Consider the following 20334-nt stretch of genomic DNA (forward strand, 5'->3'; position numbering starts at 1 on the left):
TAAAAAACAATGAAAAAGTGTCTCACCAGCACCAACAATTCCAAGTCCAAAGATAGCATTGTGGGCCACCTCATTGTCGCTGTCATGTGAGAACTTGCTGAGAGTCTCAAGAATGTTCAACCGAGGGTTTGACACTGAGATGAGAGCCAATGCCAGGGGCACGGACCTTTTGATGACAGGCTCTCCATAGCGAAGCTGAAGGTGTTGAAAAAAGAAAAAGAAAAACCACGCATAAAACACTAGGCAGGGTCATCTACAGAACAAATTTAACATTTACAACATAAAGTCTTGATGGAAAGTTTTATAAAATAAGATTCAACATTCACCTGGCCATCAGAACCCACTTATATAAGATGCATGTTCTAAAGCAAGAGTTAAACACGCCAAATTGAATAATGGATACTTTTTAAATAACAAGCCGTGGTTATATACCATTAATATAAAATGATTTTCACAAACTAGCATATTCACAATTTTAGCAAGTCAAAGGCCGAAGAAAAAGCAGCATCCTCAGACTCGCTGCTGCACGATCCATGAATAAAATTAGCCACAGAAGCAGCGGAATCACAAGGTCTGCGATCTTTCTAAGCACACACGCCGCTCTCGGAGGCGGCGATTTTCGCTTTCTACTTTGATGATTGCGAAACTTCGAAGAGCATTAAAAAATTACCACCTGGCGGAAAAAAGCGGACTGCTTAGAAAACAAAAATATAGTTTCCCTCCTTCATATCTGATGGTACAGTGTGTCCATGAGCAGCGTGGAAGGCCTCGAAATCCGCGTTTAAAACCATCGATAGTGGGCGGTCATTCTTGCTTTCTATTTTGACGATCGCATTCAAAAACTACCACCTCACGGGAAAAAAAGTGAACTGCTTAGAAAAATAAAATATGGTTCTCGTCCTTCACGTCCGATAGCGCAGTGTGTCGTGTCTGTAAGCGGCACGGAAGATCTTGAAAGCGGTGTTTCACACCCATTGATAATGCTTTCCACGTGCTTCGAAGACATCAGCGAGGATAACGAAAGCGGAGTCGACACTATTGCTGACAGCAATAAATTATTATTATAATTATTATTTGGTTTGTACACATATACACACAAGGACACGAAGGAAATAGGGAGGGAGCAAGCTGACAACTGCCTTTGAGAGGGGCACAACGTCTGCCTACTCTCTCAGCACCAAATCTTTCCAATGAAAAATACGGCGCTGAACAGCACAAAGCTTGGTAACAAATGCCAAAAGCAACTAAGCCTAGTGTTGCAGAGCACACCAAAGCATTATGGACCTTCTGTATTATATTCTCTTCTGTTTGCAGTCTTTGGGAACTCTGTTTTCTCTTATCTTCTCACGTCATCCTTTAGGAGTAATTTGTGGACCCCAGGATTTGCGTTACATTCTCTTAACAACCTGTTACAACAACAACAATATTGAGCGACAAGCTAAGCATGTCAACTAAATTGCGGCACAATCATGTTGGCATGACGACGCGATGATGATTGCCGTCGGTGGCACTTTTAGGAGCGCAGCTCCTAAGCACCCGATCCTGTGTTGAGCGTCAGCGTAACCGAACAAATGAGAACAGCGGAGGATGAAAGAGCGAACGTGGAACGCAGCGGTGGATGAAAGATGGTGATAGCGAAGAGGGCGCCAGGAGGAGGCTACATTGAAAGCATGAGGCGGAAAGTGGAGGAGGGTATGGCGAAAGGGTGAGGAGGAAAGCCGAGTGCTGCACGAGACTACAAGATGGCGCCATAGGGTTGTGTGCAGTAAAGTCCCTATATAAGAAAAGTACCGCCATCCTTTGATAAACGCCGCTTCTCTCTCTCCTGTATCTCCGATTGGACGATGATAGCGTGCGCTTTTCACTTCTTTATATTTTCTTTTTTTCCGCCTCAGAGCCATGTTGAAAGTCCTCTGCGCAGCCGCAGTCGCCGGCGGCGGCGCGCCCGGCCTGAAAGCTTCAACGTGGACTTTCTAGGTGCGCCACCGTCGACTTGGCTTTCGCAAGCAAAAAGTAAAGAAAAAGCAAGCGCTTTAGGAGAGGAGGCGGCGGAGGAAAGAGTAGATGGCGGTACTTTTCTTATATAGGGACTTTACGTGCGGTCTATCGCTTCAACGGAAACTGAGCGACGTAAGCACAGCGCATACAAAGGTCAGAGCCGTGTGGAGATCGCTTTCAAGATACGGTGCGCGCGACAACATCGCCAGTCGGCACAGGCGCAAAGTACAAGAACGCATTTGTTGGCAGAGTAGAAGCCCCCCCCCCCCCCCCCCCCCCCCCCACTCCCTCCCTCCCGCACTACCTTCCCGCTTTGCTAGTTTCACATGGGGAGATTTCGTCGGCAGTTACCCTTGCGCTCGGTTGTAAGATACGCATTTGGCGCCGCAGCACAGCGTCGCCCCCCCCACCCTCTCATACCCCCACGGCCTTTCGCGCAACGGAAGTCGCGTTTGCTCTCCGCTGTGCGTTCGCTGTCTGTGAAGGCGCGCGTCGTTTCACTCGCACATACGGCGCGTGGTGATGACTTTATCGCCCTTGGACTCGTGCTCCACGTCTCATGCTCCTCCGCATCGCATTCGTTGATCTCCTCTCCCATCGGTGGGCGCACCTCGTGCTCGCCACCGCCCTTGTCGCCGAGATTTTCCCGCGGAAGCCACAATTTCGTCTCACGTGGCTGCACTGTAAGCGGTATGCGTATACATGGAGTTCTATGGGAGGGTAAACGGGAGTGGGAAAAGGCCGCGTTGTAGCCAGTTCTGCACTATAAACGGTTACGTTATAAGTGGTCTATACCGTAAATGCTTTTTACGTACGTGTGCCTGAGTGAGTTCACCTCTCGACTCTTTAATTTAGCTAGTTTTAATTGTGTTTCGATGATACGAATTTCGGCTAATATTAATTTTTTTTCGTGAACCCCGTGAGATTCGTATCATCGAGATTCCACTGTACGTTGTGAATGTGCTCTCGACCATCAGCATCCTGTCTAATGCCTGAAAGGCAGCGATGCCTGGAAGGCATCTTCAAGGCAGTGACACTTCCCCCATGCAGGATTTGTCCTTGATAGTCAGGAGAGTGCCATAAGCCAGGACCCCGTGGCTGAGATACTGCCTGCCGCAGCAACGGACATTTTCGACGACCTCTGTGATAGTAGGGTCGATAACCCTGCAAATGCATTCTTGTACTTTGCGCCTGTGCCGACTGGCGATGTTGTCTCGTGCACCATATCTTGAAAGCGATCTCCACACGGCTCTGACCTTTGTATGCGCTGTGCTTACGTCGCTCAGTTTCCGTTGAAGCGATAGACCGCACGTAAAGTCCCTATAGAAGAAAAGTACCGCCATCTACTCTTTCCTCCGCCGCCTCCTCTCCTAAAGCGCTTGCTTTTTCTTTACTTTTTGCTTGCGAAAGCCAAGTCGACGGTGGCACACCTAGAAAGTCCACGTTGAAGCTTTCAGGCCGGGCGCGCCGCCGCCGGCGACTGCGCAAAGGACTTTCAACATGGCTCTGAGGCGGAAAAAAAGAAAATATAAAGAAGCGAAAAGCACGTGCTATCATCGTCCAATCGGAGATACAGGAGAGAGAGAAGCGGCGTTTATTAAAGGATGGCGGTACTTTTCTTATATAGGGACTTTACTGCACACGACCCTATGGCGCCATCTTGTAGTCTCGTGCAGCACTCGGCTTTCCTCCACCCTTTCGGAAGCCGCAATTTCGTGTCACATGGCTGCACTGTAAGCGGTATGCGTATACATGGAGTTCTATGGGAGGGTAAACGGGAGTCGGAAAAGGCCGCGTTGTAGCCAGTTCTGCACTATAAACGGTTACGTTATAAGTGGTCTATACTGTAAATGCTTTTTACGTACGTGTGCCTGAGTGAGTTCACCTCTCGACTCTTTAATTTAGCTAGTTTTAATTGTGTTTCGATGATACGAATTTTGGCTAATATGAATTTTTTTTCGTGAACCCCGTGAGATTCGTATCATCGAGATTCCACTGTACGTTGTGAATGTGCTCTCGACCATCAGCATCCTGTCTAATGCCTGAAAGGCAGCGATGCCTGGAAGGCATCTTCAAGGCAGTGACACTTCCCCCATGCAGGATTTGTCCTTGATAGTCAGGACAGTGCCATAAGCAAGGACCCCGTGGCTGAGATGCTGCCTGCCGCAGCAACGGACATTTTCGACGACCTCTGTGCTAGTAGGGTCGATATCCCTGCTCTTGCGTTTGAGCAGTTCGCAAACTTTGACAGTGCCGTCCTGCCCTGCGCCGAGTTGGATGATAAGGAGATCACCAGTCAGGTTCTTGAGCCATTGTAAGTGAACAGCGACTCCGATGACGACGGGCCGCCCACACCACAGCCATTGAATGCAGACTTAGCACAGGTCTTAACGCTCTTGTCTACTTATAGCAATGGCCAGACACTGGCCGATATACAGGCTGACCTGATCGCGCTAAGCGTGCATGCGTGCAGTCGTGCATTGAGAAGTTTTTCTGGCCACTGGGACCATAAAGGCACTTTTTCTGGCAAATCGTTTTTTGGACTCTCGATTACCTTTTCAGCGGCATAGACAAACCAAAGTGGGGTAGAGTAGCCAAAGAAATGCTTTCACATTTAATAATATGAGACGGTAACACGCTCACCAAATGGCCAAATGCCCTGAAGGCCATCTCTGAGCCAATCTCTTCTCCCATGGCGATCAGTGCAATGCCCAAGACAGCGACACTCTGCTGGCTGGACAAGTCCACTGACCCAGCTGACTTCTCCTCCTTGTCCTCTTTCTTGTCCTTCTTCTCATCCTTCTTCTCTTCCTGCAAGAACAAAAGCGCACGTCACAGGCACGTGTTGCAATCATGACACTTACTTGTTCACAGATGCACATACAGTACAGTAGAACCTCATTCATATGTTTTGGAAAAAAAGCGAGAAAAATTTACTAACCGAGAAGACTTACGATCTGAAGTAACTAAAAAAATTTGCCGGACTCAACTGTAGATGACATCTACATAATCTGAAGCATTGCGCGAATCGTTGTGTGTGAGGCACAAGACATCGACGTCGCGCTGAAGGGGCTTTGGCGGCCCGCGACACATTTTGTTGTTTTCTTATTGCTCAGTGTTTTAACACGGCGATGGGCAATTGAAATGAGATCTATCTGGCTGGCGACGCCGGATGCCGTCGAAGTGAAATATGACACTCACATTGTGCCGCCTGCAGCAGGGAACGGCGGTGCGTTTGGATTATCACTTACTAAAAGCGTCCAGTACGCTACCAATGGCACTACGCACCATGCACTGTAAAACAGATAGGTGAAGATGTTTATCGCAATAGGTTTGGTGGCGATAGCTGTGAATGTGGCATGCGACGAATCGGGAAGAGATTTGCTGGTGAATAAGAAACTGAGTGGGCGCTGGCGTTTTCACGTGAGACCGAGTATTGCGGTGAAGCTGCCATGGCAGGCGGCTATATACTGTTCTTGATTGCACGTGTCTCACACATTTTCTTGCTTACATGGGATCTAGAGAACGGAAAACGTATCATATGATCGCAGTTTGGCAATGTATGATATGTGATATGATAAATATCATGTTTTCCGGGAACATATGAACCGGTAAAAGAAAAGTGTAGCTCTATAGGGTAATTTTTTGTGTCCTCGATCGCAAACGTTGGTGCCGGGAAATTGTACGTAATGGGATCGTATCAACGAGGTTCTACTGTATAACCTCGATTCCGATATCAAGCAACTGCAAAAAATGTCAAAGTTAACCTAATATTCAATGATCAAATGTATCAACATGCCTTTGTTTACTGAAGAAATCTACACCTCCCCATTTCTTTAAAGGGGTCTGAACCTGAGCTTGTTTGCACTGCTTGATGGCGAAAGAACAGTGGGAGAAAAAACAGGACAAAAAAAAAAAAAGAAACAGGACAAAAAAGACCAGATAGGATGAGCGCTGACTACCAACAGGTGCACTTACTTTGTGTACAAATATATACCCACTGGAGGAAAGAGGATGTTTAAAAAAACCTCTGAACCGTGCGTGCGTCCTAGCAGTAAAATAGAACCAGAGCATTGAATTGCAGTCATGAATACAGGTAATCTCATTGTCAGTTAAAGCAACTGATGGCAAGCTAACACATGACGGCTCCTTGCAATTCATGAAGAACGCTTCATATATTTCACGAGTGTGCGGGTCACTGTACAGAGCAAAATACACCCCAGGTGAAAGAAAGGCCTGCATCTGCATTTGGCACAATGAATGGCTAGAATGGCCAATAAATGGCTCATTTCTATTTTGCACGCAATCAGTTGTATCAAAAAAAGAAAGCATATTTGCCCCTTCTTCCCTGGTCACAAGAAAAATGTCCAACCCTAAATAATTTATGCATTTCACGGCATCAAAACGAAACTGCTCGCCACAACTACTGCAGTGGAATCTGTGGTCGTTATCAATGCAATCTTGGGTGGTGACTACATAGCTTTGAAGGCACCTGGTCAATGCAGTGTAGTGTGCGCCAGTAAATGTAAGAATAACGGTACAAAGTGTTTCTGTCATTCTCAGGCGGTTCTCCCTGACGACTATTGTGATGCGGATTCTGCGGCTTCATTTCATTTGGAGTCTCGTTTGCATCGCACATTTGTGGTGCTCCGTGCCCGAAGTACTACGAGAGTCATCCAAATTAACATGTGCATGGCCAAATACATCCTAATTACCCAGAGTGCCATTAAATTACCGTATATAAGCCCACGCTTTTTTTGATAAAATGACTTTCCAAAGTTCGGGGGTCAACCGATATGCGCAATTGTAAAGTCTACTTATCTGTGGGGTCGAAAGTACCGCATTCACTCGATTCTAAGACGCCCTCAATTGTAACGTGCTCCTGTTTTCCATGGTTAAAAAAAAAAAACCTTTACAGTACTGCGCACCTCATGCTTTCATACAGAAATACAGTAGAACCCTGCCGATACGTTTTTCACGGGCCCTTAAAACAGTAGAAGTACCGATTGCGATAGCAAAATTAGTAGACAGCTATACAAAGTAAGAATAGTAGTTTGATCATCCGTATAAACTTGTAAACATTCGCTTATTAACTACATTAACAAGCATGGTGTCAGCGCCCACAGGCAAACATGAACACATCACACTCGATGAGCGCTGCTGAACACGCTGGCGTGAGGAATTTAGCGCCGCTGCAGAAGCGAGCGAAGTGACTTTCGTGCTGTTGTCTATCGCTTCAACGCAAACTGAGCGCCGAGAACACACAGCACGCACAAAGCTACGAGCCGCCGACACACCTACACTGCGTAGACTCTGCCCCCAACGTAGATCGCTTTAAAGGTACGGCCCGCGCGACCGCGCACCGCCGCGCAGTACGCAGTTGATGCCAGAGCACAACTAGAGTGGGCACAACGCTTCCCGCTATCCCTCCCCCCTCGCCGGTGCCTCGAGCGCAACAGAAGAAGGCGTGCTTCCTCCCTGCTTTTCTTTCTTTCGCGCGCGAGATTTAGACGCGGTTGTCGGCTCCACTTGCACACTTGCACTTGCACATACAGCATACGGCGCGCGGCGACGGCGTCATCGGCCTTGGAACATCTATGAGCCAAAACCAATTTTAGGGCCACAACGTGTCATAGACACCATCTTGAGATAGCAAATACGGATCTCAAGGGCCATACTTTTGCTGGCGGAAACCGAAAATACGTTGTAAGTGTTGCCCCCGGCACTTTGGGCAGCCAATGCCATCGTCAAGCAACCAAGCCAAGCGACATGAAAAGTCAAAATGGCCGCTCGGGCCGGCGCGGGGTGGCAGTTCGCAACGTATGATGTGGGAACGGTCCCACAGTTGCGACGTAACAGCGGGGTTAACAATGCATTGGGTTCTATGGGAGCTGTGCCGGGACCGGCCGGAAACGACGTAACAGCGGGGTTCTACTGTACAACTTTCTCTCATTTGGAAAAACAAAGATTTACTCCCAGTGCACTAAAGCTGCGATAAATAAAAAAAGTCGCAGTTTCGCCCGAGTAAGGATAGAAGTTTTATCGGCCGCATAAACTTGTAAGCATTCGCTTACTAAATAAATTGACAAGCACGGTGTCATGCGCACAAGCAAACAGCAACACTTCTCGCTCGTTGACCATGGAAACTCGCTGTCAAAACGCTCGAGTGACGAAGCGCGGCGAGTGAATTGACCTTCGTGCTAGCATGCCTTTCGCCTCAACGCAACCCGGCGAAAACACAGCGTGCAGCAAACTCTTCACGTCGCAGATCACTTTCAAAATAGGGCCAAAGCGATGATATCACTGAAGTGGATCGGCGCAGAATACGTCCTGCTTTGGTGCACTGAAGCCCTTCCGCGTTGCTTTGTGGCGAAAATCCTCTCCTGTTTGCGCCAGTCCGGCACGCGAGTTTCGAATTCCCCGAATGCCCATGATGCGGCTCGATTTCCGTCCGTCTCCTCACACATGATCACTTTCCTTTTAAATGCGCCATCATGATGAACTCTGTACTTCATGCTGATAGAGCAGATGCAGAGAACGTGAAGACAGACGGTAGACTAATGCCTAAGCACGTGTACTGCAGGACATGGAGGAAGCTACAGCAGCTAGGCTAGAGTGTAGCTAGGCTCGAAGTGCGTGCGAGGCGACCATTTTAAAATGCCAACGGCTATATGGTAATGCAGATTTAGGGTTGTACTTGATTCTAATGCACACGCAATTTTTCGACCTGTTTTATCGGGAAAAAAGTGCGCATTAGGTTCAAGTAAATATGGTAGTTTTGATCAAGCTGTGGGTAGTATCACATGCCATGCAGGCATAATTCTGCAATAGCTATCAATCACAGTGTGGAAGCGAGCTGCTTAAAAAAGAGGAATTAATCTCACAATACGCCCTAAAGTTTTGTTTTCATACGATAGAAACACTTTGTTGACAAACCGTGGGCGTCCACGGAAAAGCTGGCAGCGCCGTGCGGGCTGGCAACCCCTTGTGGGGAATTAAACCATGTGACATGTCACGTGCGCCCACAAGCATCTTCGTGCGTTTTGCACTCTGATCAAGTGAAGAAAGCGGTAGCAAACTCTGGATGTGAGCTGGTCATCATTCTGAGTGGACCGACACCTATTCTCCAGCCGCTAGACGTGGCGCTGAATAAGCCATTCAAAGACTGCATCAGCGCGTTTTACAATGAATGGATCCAACAGGAAAACCCAAAGACACCAACAGGGCAGTTGAAGCACTTCTTTGAACGAAGTGGCACAATGGGTCAAAGATGCCTGGTATGGACTGCCAACTGACACGGTCTGCGCGGTGTTTTCCACGTGCGGCATCTCGGTACTGCCGGCACCGCTTCTGACGGTGAGCAGCAGCAGCGGCTCACACGATGGCAATGACCGCAACTGCGTCCTTCTCTCAAGTGACGATGAGTCGAAAGCGATGTCTCATGGACAAATAAATTTTTCTTTGCAGCAAGACCAGGTCTGGGCCGTCCAGCTAACCGAGGCAGCCGCTGAGACCCAGGGGATCTCGGCCGTCTGCTAGGCGGAGGGAGACTGCGTCCGCCCCCGTAATTGCTGACAGAAATAAAAGTTGAATCTCTCTCTCTCTTTGCAAGACGCTTTCTGAAATTTTATTGGTGAGCTAGGGCCGCAAGTTGGGGATCGACTTATAGTCGGCAATATACGATAATACTTATGCTTGCAGGGAATGGAGAGGAAGAATTATCAGATTTCTCAAATTAATGAGGTAAATTTAGGTATTGAGATTTTACTGTACTCAAAACACACAAAAAAGCGTCAACAACATTAGAGTAAAAAATAAGCAAAGTTCAGTCATCAGAGCCCACTGTGAATGCAGTGAATGAAGGCATAATTTTCACGATAAACGTTGCTGATATGCTTTGGGCAGTGCTGCACTGCTGAGAGAAATTGAAAATTCAGTGAGTTAACCAACTGCTGAGAGACTAAACTAACAATACGAAAGGCTGTCTATCATGACAAAAAAGGTTTGCATCCCACATAACAAATATCTATGAACAAATATCAGTAGGGATGTGCGAATACCCGAAACTTTCAAATAATGAATTGAATATTGCCCTATTCAACTCATTCTTCAAGTCAAATAGACACTATTCGTAAATAAGATATTTTTCTAATTGTTTTCTAATACTACAAATCACCACCTGTACAATAAGTTTAATCCTAGCGGCCATAGTAGCCAAAACATGAGAAGTTATGTAGTGAAGCACGCCATATGTTACTCAGGGAGCCAGACTAACTCGGCTAAACTGCTATCATTTGCACTCACCAATGAGTCCTGAGCATGCGAATAAACTGCTTATCTGCTCATAATGCTCCCATTTGTGTTTTTAGTAAATTCTTCATAAAGTGTAATGTAATCACGGAAACTTGCTAACATTGTGAATATATTAGGATATGAAGATCAATGGTGAGACAGCGCCTCATTACTCGAGAACTTCTAGAAAAGTATTCGGTCTGATTCGCTTCTGGCACTATTCGATACGATCAGGCAATTTTTATTCAATTCGGTCTTGAAAATCAGCGATCGCACATCCCTAAATGTCAACTCAAGTCAAAGAAAGCAAGCCAGTAAAAGCCGCCCTACCTTTTCGTTCGCTTCATAATGCTCACTACAAATGTGCAGCAAATGCTGGATCTTCAACACATTGCCAGTGCCTGCAAGTATTGAATGCACATCAGTATTGCCACTACACAAAACAGCTTGTGGAAAACACACCAATGGTGCGAATATGAGAACTTACCAGCATATGCACAGATGTCCACAAGTGTAGTGGCCATGCTTCTGAAAGGCTCCGGCAACACCTCTAATGTAGCTGTGATTGTTTCAGCTCCCTCTTGCTTGCCTGTTGTGGATACAAGGGGTTTAGTTTGCAGTGAGGACTCAAGGTGAGGTAGCAGTCAACCAATAAGATGTGGGCTGCCTAACTTGTTTTATGTTTTCATTTTTTTTAATGGTAAAGTAATAATGCCAGCAAAGGCTAGCAGCCAAGCAGATGGTTCTAGCGATGGCAGTCTTGTACACTTTTAAATATGCCATTCATTATCTGACATTGAACAATGTTGGCTACACATACTACAGTCCTCCAAAAATCTAACACACATAACAATTTGAACACAATAACTATTTTGCAGTCTGCTTAGAAGTTCTGGAAAGTGCTTTAAAAGTAGCTCAGTGGTAAACAACCACAGCATTTTGGGCTGGTTAGTATACCATGGTAAAGAATTTTGAAAAGTGCAAGGACGAGGGAAGTCTTTCGTTGTTTTCCTTCCCTCGCTACTTACTACCTGCCCCCCTCCCAACAAACTTTTTTTGCCCATTCATATGCTTCAGCAACAGCAAGTGCTGAAAATATAACCGCAAAAAATCAAATTTAAATTCTGGGGTTTTACGTGCCAAAACCACAATATGATTATCAGGCACACTGTAGTGGGGGACTCTGGATTAATTGTGACCACCTGGGGTTCTTTAACGCGCACCCAATGCATGGTGCACAGGCGCTTTTGCATTTTGCCTCCAACGAAACGCGACCACCGCGGCTGGGATTTGATCCCGTGCCCTCGGCCTTAGCAGCGTAATGTCAAAGCCACCAAGGCAGGTGCGGCTGAAAATCTAGCGATCCAGCGTGCTACAGAACTATGCAAGAACTCGAAGAGTGAAAAGAGGAGATGCAAAGTGTTCCAAATTGCTGTTTGGTAGATGCCAACAAAACAAGCCTGCAGTGCATGCTCATAGTTAACTCCGAAACCAATTTATTGCTGCGATAAATTGTGCCCCCTTTTCCCCCATTATGCCATCACTTTTGCTCCTGCATAAGCGTCTATAACACATCATTTGTGTAGTGGTTCCAACTAACACAAGAGATGAGATTGCACCCCTACCTAGGCAGCACAGGCCCAGGCCAAGGGGAAGGAAGCGAGCATAGGTGTCCTTCAGGTCAGCCTCCGACTTCTCCAGAAGGGCGGTAATGATGGTTGAGGTGACGTCACCATTGCCCGAGCCGACAGCCACCATGCCACAGGCGATGGAAGTCACAGCCAGCACCTAGGTATAAGCAGTGGTTGCATGTACAAAGCCATGAACATTTCATCGCAGCTGGGCACTGCCTTAAACACTACAAAAGTGACCTAGACTTATGGCAGGGTGAGAACTGCACAGATGTTAGCACTTATGCCTTTTTTTTTTATTTTTAAAGAGAGAAAGTGGAAAGGCTCCCCGGGGGAGGTTAACCGGAAGCTAATCTACAGTTTGCTACCCATGTCCCCATGCCCCTACCCATATTTTCTTGCATGTTCTTTCAAATGAGCCTTTAGATAATCTGGCTTGAAGTATTTGCACAAATGTTGCCTGATCGCAACAGGGTGCAATCCAAAGTACATCCAAAGCCAGCAGTCTATTGGATGCGACTACAATCATGATCATCAGTATTTTATGTCCACTGCAGAACAAATTAAACTCCCAGCGAGCTTCAGTTACACCCAACTCTACCCTATGCCTGCAGTGCAAACAGCTGCATTAGATGTCATGCACTGATATTAAGGTAAATATTAGACATGCAAGTTCTGTCAGACTTGTCAGTTTTAAACCGAATTAGTGCTTGTAAAGGAAACCACTGAATGTTTTTAAGATACTGGCTGTTTCACGGTCAGAAAAACAGACCAACGAAACGAGAACCTGCAATGGACAGAACAAGCCAGACACCAACCTCCATCGTGGACTTCGGATCTGTGAAAACAGGCAGCAGCAGAGGAATGACCTCACTGTGGTTGGATCCCGCATATGCCAGGCCCAATCTGCACAAGTGTGGCGATGTACAAATGAACATTCACATACACACAATACCCTCAGAAGTTATTTTTTGCCCTCAATTTCTCCCTGTCGTATTTTCACATAAATAATGCAGCCATGACTATAACTTGAAGGGGGAGTACCTCACATAACAAAAAAAGATTACGACATGCAGCGATGCTGTCAAAAAGAAAAAGGAAAGGACGCACAAAAGGCAGATGTCTGCAGGGCTTTATTCGTCGCTACTGCGAACAGTCCTTGCAGTATTCATGCAAATAAGGTAAATCTGCAAATATTCCAACTACGAAGGCAAAAACTATGTAAATGTGGTACAAATATACTAAGCTAAAGGGCATTTCATGGCCATGTCTCTTCCTGGAGATCATGAAAAGTGGCACAGCTCTCTTTATGGCATGAACACTGCAACCACCAGAGCGCACAACCGGGCAATAGCAAAGCAATTGGAGATCAGGCAACGTGATATGCAATGAGCATGTGAACTGGTCATTACAATGTCACATGTGCTACTGCAAGCGCATGTCTGCCAGTACCATCAACCATATTCATGCACACTGCGATGCGGGTAACTAGGCAAAGAGTGCTTGAAAGTACACAGCACGCAGTTTCAAAATTATACACCTTGTTCTGTGCTGGTGCAGAAAATGACACAGAGGCAAAGTGCTAACTGTATGGTCCTAACAATAGAAAGAGGTTCCTAAAGAACAACTCCTGGTGGCATACAGTAGAACCTCGTTGATACGATTCTGCGTAATAAGTTTTTTGGGAATGATACGTTTTTTTCTCTTTTTCCGATAATACGATTTAGTAGGATAATACGTCGGATGATACAATTTTTCAGATCTGTCCAAGGCCTTCGACAGAGTGTATCATGTGAAACATTTACACAAACTGCATCAGTTTGGCATCGATGAACAAATTATCAATTGGATCGAGGCTTATTTAACTCACAGAACAGTTTGTAGTAACAGATGAAGAATGCCCATCAACTTCATCAGTATCATCCGGGGTTCTGCAAGGGTCCGTTGTGGGTCCTATATTGTTTTTATTATATATCAATGATATCGTGAAGGACATACACCCTCTCGTCGAAGTGCGATTGTTTGCAGATGATATTGTGTTATTTTGTCGCATAAAAAGCCCGCAAAACCAGGTCCTGTTGAATGACTCTTCGAAAGTTGTATATGACTGGTGCATAAAGTGGAACATGCAAATCAATTATGAAAAGTCCACTTCTATGATTGTGTCAAAGAAGATGCCATTTGTGTTCCCGTACATAATTAACAACATAGAAATAAAACGTTCCAGTAAATTAAAATATTTAGGAATTATGATTTCTCATGACATGAACTGGAGTGATCATGTACCCGAAGCCCCACCGGAGACTGCAGTTACAGGCTGACGGCGCCATTTCCCAGATTCCCTGCAGCTACGATCCGCAGGCTAGCGGAGTCGACTGGGCGATCCAGGCGCATCGGTTACTCTACTGCCTTGACTGCCCGACCAGGTCAACCGTGGACCGAACCTCGGACACAGCGATTTCGGATTCAAGACGCATTGATGGGCCCATTCGACGTGTCGGACGGCGAGGTGACGTGGTCACGCCGGTGGACTGAATGTACTAAATAGTTTGGACTTATGAATGCATGATATCTGAGAGCTTTGGGGAATGTGTAGAATTAGCTCGTGCTGTACACTGTTTGTTTTGTGTGCTTTCCTTTTATGTTTGCTTTCTCAATTATAAATTCAAATTACAATACGACGCTATCATGTCTGTAGGTACTTTACGATTTTTCTGACTGATTTTATTTTGAGACATTCAATTTTGTTCAGTAATGCCTTGCACCACATGCAGAGCGCTTGTGCAGTCGCGGGTGGTTCGGGATGATTTTCTCAGCCACAGATGCCGGCGAGCCCACGCCGGATTTTCTGCAACACAGGGCTTTTAATGCTATCACGTTAGGACGAATGCATGCCTTTTGCTGCCCTCAAGGGCTCAAATCACCACAGGCACGTCCAAAATAGCTCTGAAGGACTGCCAGTACACTTATATTAGGTGTATTTGTGCTCATACTGTGACAGGAGATGGTGGTTGCACGCATGTATAATTAAGGAATACACACCGTGTCCTGTGACAATGGCCCCTTCCAACTCTTGGTATACTTCACCGCGTAAAAGTGCTGTATTGAGGAAAGCTGACTTTCGGGAATCGGCATTATGCAACGCATCGTGCTCGCGAAGCTTCGAAGCCAATGGCGAGGATTACAAAGGCGGAGTGGCCACCATTGCTAACAGCAGTGAATTGATTTAATGAGAAACACGGTAAGGAACAGCAAAAGGCTTAGTAACGAATGTCGAAGTAGCTAGGCCCGCGGCGGTGGCTATGGCTGCCAGCGGATCTGCGTGCAAGAGCACATGTTCGAGGCGGCGACATAAGCAAAATGGCGGCGGTGGTGGCTTCGATCAATGCCGTTTCAGACCCATGGTCATGGCAGAAAGTCAGGAAAATCAGACGTCAAAGGGTTTTTACATCCGAAATTTCAGGCGTTCTTATACATTTGACTCCAAGGGGTACTGTGGCGGTGCCGAGAAGGCGTCTGGATTATTGGGTGTCCGGGAAATTGGTCGTTGACAAACCCTAAAGAAAACATTACGTTGCTGTGAAAACGCGACAATAGCACACTTTTGCACAGTTGGCGCAAATGGCCCTTGAGTGGGTGCAGCCAGGAGCATGCAAGTCGAATTGTAGCAAAAATGGTGTAGTTGGACCACCCTGCCTAGTGCTGAAGGTATTGTCATCTCTCATGTTTCTCCGAGTGCTTAGAGCTGTCGCACACCACACAGCCTCTGTAATTTGTTTACCAACACGACAAGTGGTGTACCGGTGTTTCCTGTGTACTGTGTTCCAGTGCGTGCGCTGCAACAGCGCTTGTGCAGCTCAGGTTTTTCATGCAGAACAACGCTTGCCAATAAATTTTGCCTCGGGCAACATTTTTATAGCCTTTTGCTATATTTAACAGTCATACAGGCTCCAAATACATGCTTGAAATGGCCGAAAACATTTTAATTCTTGGAAAAAAAATCATAAGAAAATACTAAACAAACAAGAAACACTGTTTTCAATAGAACTAAGATCGATAAATGAACATTGTTACATCCCAAATTTCATTAGATTGAAGTTCGTTATATCGAAGTTTGACTGAATTAGCCTGTTTACTATGTAAAGATGTATTAAACCGCACATACGGTAGTAGCACCTTTGAGACTCACGGCATTACAGTTTATTGTGCAAAACACAAACGCGCGGCCATGGAGAAAGAGAGCCATGACAGAGTACTGGATTTGCCACTGCAGCTGCTCTTGGTCAAGTGGCATGGACCGTTCTGGAATCCCGTGACATCACATGGACGTGGCATTTCTCTGCTACTTGCAGTTTGTGTGGGTTTCGCGAGCCAGTAGAACCAACGCAGCACTACCCGATAACAAAACTACTGAAACACAAAAGCGTGGGCGGAACAGACGAGAAAATGATACCTTACGACCGCCTGCGTCAATGTCGAGGGCAACGTCAATGAGTTCTTTTGACTAAAGATCAAATAGAACTGGACAAGTAGCATTTTCATCGGTGTTATAATGCAACACAATTATCTTTTTATTACATGTTGTTGAGTACTAGTGACAGAATTATAATGAGGAGTGCCTTCGTCATCGGGCTAGTGCTTGAATGCCCCGTGGAGTTTCTAATTGTGTCCTGCATTTACCTGAATTTCTTGATTACTAAAGCTCTGGTCGCGATAATATTGATGCCTTAGATGTTTTCGAGCACTAACCTAGAATTTTAGCTTGACTTAGCATTTGCCTTCAGTGTCCCTTTAAGTGTGCTACATGCTGTGGCTTCTGTATCACTGTCACACACAAAAACCATAAATCACTTACCCAAGGATGGATCCAATCCTCATAAGCATGGTATTGTGAAGAACGTAATCACTCAGAAGAGCGAGTGCAGGGTCGCATTCATTGCGTACGCCACAATTGACAATGCCACAGGCTAAGATGGCTCCTGCCTGCAATAGTAAATACGTAGTATCTGTTTCAATGAGAGTTGATGGTCTGATCATCACAAGGTCTATGGCACATGAATGATGAAAAGCATAGGAGTGATAAAGGGACGCTAGACGCAGCAATAATGTTGATTGCAAGCCAAGTGCTTCTGGCCCCATTCTCTCGTTGCATCCTTCATTGTTCGTACATAGCAGGCCTAACAGTATGTTTTTCAAGGTACACAGAGTTTGACGCTGTCTGGTGTAAATGCCGCTACAACGAAATTTCCGCCACAACGAAGATTTGCGGATTCCCCGTCAGCTGCCCATAGAAAGTAATACAAAAAATGTCCCTTCATAACGAAGGCGTTTTATTCGGTATTTCCGCTTCAACGAACTTTTCGAGAACGAAACTGTGACTGAATTGAAATTGAAACTGCCGAGTAGTCAAATTAGAAGGCCCTTCCAAAGCTGTGACGATCGTATGTCCGCTTGAACGAGGTTTTCGCGACCGAAATCAAATTCAAAGTACCGGTTTAAGCCACTGCAATCCATAGCCACGCGTGATCACCACGCGCCTGCGCGACACTGCAGGGGATCACCACAATCGCTGCCGTTTTCTGTGGTGTGTGTCCGGGTGAAATGGCTATGCCAACGAAGAAGCATAAACTTCTCTCTCTCGAGGAGAAGGCACATACGATCGCCGAGGCAGAAAGCAAAAGGAAAAATCTCGCAGTTTCGCCCGCAAGGCGAAGCATCAGTTGCGATAGTAGACAGCTATACGAACTAAAGATAGCAGTTTTCTTGTAAACATTCGCTAACTAAATTACCGGGCACGGTGTCACACGCACACAGATAAACATGAACAGATCTCGCTCGATGACCGCGGAAACTCCATGTCAACACGCTGAAGTGAGACGCGGCAATAATAGCGAACGAATTGACCTCCGTGCCGTCACTCGCTTCACTAAACGTCGAAAGCACAGCGCACACGACTCTACCGGCACTAGTTGCACTTTGCCCCCATCGCAGACCGCTTTGAAGATGAGGCCCGCGCGGGCGCTCACTTTGTGCACGTCGCAAATTGCTTTCAAGATAGCGGCCGTGCCGCAGCCGCTGTTGTCAACAAGATGCTAACGTCTCGTCGTTTGGGGAAAATGACTATCCGCTAGACACACCGACTCCGGCGACTGCTTTGAAAGCAATGGTTCATTTTCGCCTCATCAGAAAAGTTATCCGTACCCACTACAATGCGATGGCTCTTTTAACGGACTCTGAGACTCGCGTAACGCCTTTGCTTGCCGTGAAGCGTGAGAAATCCAGGCTGACCGACTTCGGGAAATAAAACTTCCGGTAAGCGCAAGCTTGCCAAGCTTGCCGACTTTGTCATAAATATGCAGTGAAATTGCGATAATTCAAACCGCTTCATTGCGAAGGTGCGTGTGCCGCAAAATGAGTGTTTCGCGACCAGCCGGGCACGCGCGTTGAATTAGGCGTCAGCCGCAATCTACGAAAAATGCTGTAACAGTGGCGCAAAATGCATTCTCTCGTGAAGTTAACACTTTATCGACTGCCTTCGGTACCTCTCAACCTTTGCCCCCCACCGCCATCGCGAAGATTTCCCTGACGATGGTTTCGGTTTCGTTCGCGGCTTTGCCGTTTGGCGTACGTACCGTATTTACTCGATTCTAAGCACCCCCTTTTTTTCGTGATCGCGATGCCCAAAGTGAGGGGGGGTGCTTAGATTCGAAAAATCTCCGGTACGCTCGGCTCCGGTTACGCGCGGTGCGCGAGCGTCACGAGTCCGCGCGGCTCTGCAGTCCGACTGTGCGGTGAGATTGCGCTGCGGACGCCGTGCCACCTCGGGAGTGCGACGGCTCCGGCTACGCGCGGCTCGCGGGCGTCACGAGGCGGCTTGGCTACGCGCTCTTAACAAATAGGCGGGTGCTTACATTCGCATGCAAACTTTTCCCCCAATTTTTTTTCGCGAAAATAGAGGGGGGGGGGGGGGGGGTGCTTAGTATCGCGAAAATACGGTGTATACATACCAATTCGCGTCAACGAAGTTCCGCCACAACGAAATTTTTCGTGTGTCCCGTGAATTTCGTTGTAGCGGGACTCGACTGTATAAACAAAACGATTTTCAAGCACTGCCCGTATGCAAAACATGTAGATCAAGCATGTAGACACGCTTTGTACTATCGTGCGCACATCGCGATGTAGCCGGTGCTCTTCAAGCTCAACAGCTTTGCACCGAGTCAAAACGAAACAAGTGTTTGCCGTGACCGCTATCGACGCGATTATGAATGGCGACTTTGCGGTGCTGAAGGCACGCGCTCGACGCACGCACCGAGTCTGCACGAATTAACTACCATTCGCTGCAACAACTGCAGTCGAAACCGCGGTCGCTATCTATGCGATCATCGATGGCGACTACACAGTTCTTTAGGCACGCGGCCGATGCGCGTACTGAGGAAGAACGAAACTACTGTTCGCCGCATTTAACTGCTGCGGAGAAAACCGCGGCCGCTATCGACGCGATAGTGGATGACGACTACGCAGTTACGAAAGTTTGCGGCCACCGCGGTGTTATGCGCGGCGGTAAACGCAAGAATACAGGCTTTAAAGTGTGAGACGACGCTCGAGACGAAGGCAGAGCTCTTGTATTGTCACACAGCGCGAGACAGCCCACGAACACCAATCCGACAAAATGATGATGATCGTGAGGATGGGTATATATATATATATACACATGAAGACGATGATGAACTGCACAGTTAGCGCTCACACTAACTCCCCCCCTCACGAAAGCGGCCGGCAAGACAGCGAGTCAGAAACGGTCGGAACGCCGAAGGTACGGCTTCAGGCGAGAGACGTGAACAATTTCAGTGCTGCGGCAACAGCGGTCGTAACCGAGGTAACAGGAGCTACGCGATAGTTCACGGCAGATGTTCTTTCAAGCACGGCATATGGGCCGCGATACCTGTGAAGAAATTTTTCACAGAGCCCTGGCACCTGAACAGGTGTCCACAGTAGCACTTCGTCGCCTGGGCGGAACGAAATGACACGACGGGTCGCATCACAACGGACTTTCCTCTTGTCCTGAATGGTCGCCGTGTAGGCGCGTGCAATTTTGCGGCAGTGGGCGACGCGGGCGGCGAACACCTCTGGTAGAGATGTGGATGGAACAGAAGGCGTAGAGAGAAAAGACGGTGCACGACCGTACACAAGGAAAAAGGGGTTGTAGTTTGTTGTGCGTTGAACGGCAGTATTATATGCAAACGTGACGAAAGGAGCAGATTGTGGCAAGTCGTTGGCAAGTCGTGATGATGTCACTAACGGAAGTGGGGTTCTCAATAACAAGGACGTGAAAAGCAACGGAGTTGATGCCCTTCAGGATATGGCGGATACGTTCCGCTTCGGGCGTGTCACTCTGAGCGTGACGGCAGAGGGC

At 47.0% G+C, this 20334-nt stretch overlaps 1 protein-coding gene across 2 annotated transcripts in view; it reads right to left on the reverse strand.

Annotated features, from left to right (window-relative positions):
* LOC119433682 (26S proteasome non-ATPase regulatory subunit 2-like) overlaps positions 1 to 20334 on the reverse strand; it is a 56216-nt gene that overhangs the window by 17640 nt on the left and 18242 nt on the right. For both annotated transcript variants that reach the window (XM_049658592.1, XM_037700932.2), the window contains exons 11-17: positions 16777 to 16904; positions 12740 to 12827; positions 11916 to 12078; positions 10778 to 10879; positions 10621 to 10691; positions 4642 to 4809; positions 27 to 195 (exon numbers count right to left, since the gene is read on the reverse strand). In XM_049658592.1, coding sequence (XP_049514549.1) covers positions 27 to 195; positions 4642 to 4809; positions 10621 to 10691; positions 10778 to 10879; positions 11916 to 12078; positions 12740 to 12827; positions 16777 to 16904 — 889 coding nt within the window. The remainder of the gene's footprint in view (positions 1 to 26; positions 196 to 4641; positions 4810 to 10620; positions 10692 to 10777; positions 10880 to 11915; positions 12079 to 12739; positions 12828 to 16776; positions 16905 to 20334) is intronic.

This window comes from Dermacentor silvarum, chromosome 11, assembly GCF_013339745.2.
Source record: "Dermacentor silvarum isolate Dsil-2018 chromosome 11, BIME_Dsil_1.4, whole genome shotgun sequence".
Lineage (NCBI taxonomy): Eukaryota > Metazoa > Arthropoda > Arachnida > Ixodida > Ixodidae > Dermacentor > Dermacentor silvarum.